Source organism: Plasmopara halstedii (genome assembly GCF_900000015.1).
Source record: "Plasmopara halstedii genome assembly, contig: Scaffold_2904, whole genome shotgun sequence".
Lineage (NCBI taxonomy): Eukaryota > Oomycota > Peronosporomycetes > Peronosporales > Peronosporaceae > Plasmopara > Plasmopara halstedii.
In genome coordinates, this window is record NW_020189809.1 from 700,242 (window position 1) to 702,052 (window position 1,811).

The 1,811-nt window shown below is 43.1% G+C and overlaps 1 protein-coding gene across 1 annotated transcript; it reads left to right on the top strand.

Annotated features, from left to right (window-relative positions):
- Nucleotides 1-479: 479 nt before the first annotated feature.
- Nucleotides 480-1,777, top strand: PHALS_15101 (uncharacterized protein). The gene has a single exon (XM_036407192.1). It carries the CDS (start codon nucleotides 1,100-1,102, stop codon nucleotides 1,277-1,279), a length of 180 nt encoding a protein of 59 aa, XP_036263440.1. The 5' UTR covers nucleotides 480-1,099; the 3' UTR covers nucleotides 1,280-1,777.
- The last annotated feature ends 34 nt before the right edge of the window (nucleotides 1,778-1,811 follow it).

Here is a 1,811-nt window from a genome sequence, read left to right on the forward strand (position 1 = left end):
TCAATTTGTTACCCTCAGTGGTGTCTACCGTTTTCGACTCTTGCTCATAATACGTAAGTTTGCGATGCCTAGAAACAATTGGGACTGCATGGCTTCACATGACCCGAATATTAATGTTAAACTTCGACAACTATGGGCTTTAAGCTACACCTATGAGTAGGAATCCATTCTAGGTACGCAAGTCAACGTGGACTGGTGAAGTAAATCTTTCTCTGCGTAAGATGCACGGTAACTCTTTTGCACGTGATAGCAGTTGTCGTAAATTCGACGACCGAGTCTTAATGAGCGGTATCCTCTGTATAAATTAAATACGACATTTTGTTCTATTTGTCCTCTGAACAATAAGACAAGCTGAAAGAGCTCATGTCTACAACGGCAGTGAAAAAAGTGACAATTGACGGCCCAACGCCGAAAGCGTGAGTTGCTTGCCTGAATACGTTCAACAGCTTAAAAAATGCGCTACTGTCACTTTCGATAATACTTCAAATTTCCCAGTCCAAGAGCAACCAGTCCCATCGCTAGTCTGCTTATCCAGTAAGACGTCGGTAAGCAAAAGGTGCCTGATTTCGGTAAGCTAGCAGGACATTACCTATTTGGCATCCTCTATGACGTCGTATGTTCAGGCGTGGAAGTGGAATGGGCATACTGACAGTAAAACTTCGATATACTAAACAATTTGAAATTTTCTTCCCAACTCGTTGCTTCTTCCTCTGCACAGACTTTTCATCACGCTCCGCTCCGCACCATAAACATCGGCATACTTGCTCTTTAATTCTTAAGGAGTTAATATCAACATAGCAAAGTCTTCAATCTACAGCATCGTCAGTAACATGACAGGATAACAGGAAATATCTTTTGTATGTCTTTGAGGCTGCGAAGCCTGAGCTATGAAGCTAAACACGCTCGACTTGGCAGTACATGTGATCTATCAAAAATGGATAGTTGTTATCTTTCTGTGCAGCGCGCTGCGGTTGCTTGAAAATCTTGCAAACTTGCACTAGGCACTCAGCAATCCAATCTCCACCCTTGTCACAGAAGTAACAGGTGATACTTTTCTATGCCAGTGCTATTTCACATTTACACGTATTCATTTGTCTAGATGATTTATTCCTCATTTGTGCACAGCTCCATTGATGCCCCCCTTTGTCCATCCACTTTACATTCTCATGGAGAATCTAAAACAACACAAAATGTGCGGGTGGTGCTTTACAATCTAATGCACCGCATGTTCTCGTGCGTAGCAGCATACTACGAGGTCCATGGTGTCATGATGTGGTGATTTGTTATGATGAGCGCGCTCATTGTGATTAAAATATCAGCTAGATCCCACATAAGGAGAAACTCTTCAAATGAATCTTCTAAAGGGTAGCATATGGCTTCGCTGCGGTGGTGCCCGAGTAATCGCCGCTGTAAATTTGGGTCTAACGTATGCTTACTGTACATCATACGAAGGAACGATCGGCTGGATGCCGCATTTAAGCCAGTTGCAGAGTAATTGGCAGCCACAATGCTGATTACTGGTCCAGCTCTATTTTAAGAGTGAAACCACGGCTCACGCCCTTGCCTCACGCCCTTGCCTGATACAAGAACGATGGTTGGAACGCGCTAGTGTTAACGAGCATTTATCTCAAATCATGTTTTGACCTTGATTCTATGATGTCATGAGCCACTGAAACGGGGTTACGCAATGACATGCGGTCGACATACCATATATCCTGTCCAGGTTTTTCTGTGACATTGTATGTTGTATTGCACAAACGCAAACCATGCCTTAACGAGATTAAGGGTTGAACAAACTCATTACTGGTATT

Excerpts from the sequence above, each read along its gene's own strand:
- PHALS_15101 (XM_036407192.1), top strand. The coding sequence starts at position 1,100 with ATGATTTATTCCTCATTTGTGCACAGCTCCATTGATGCCCCCCTTTGT.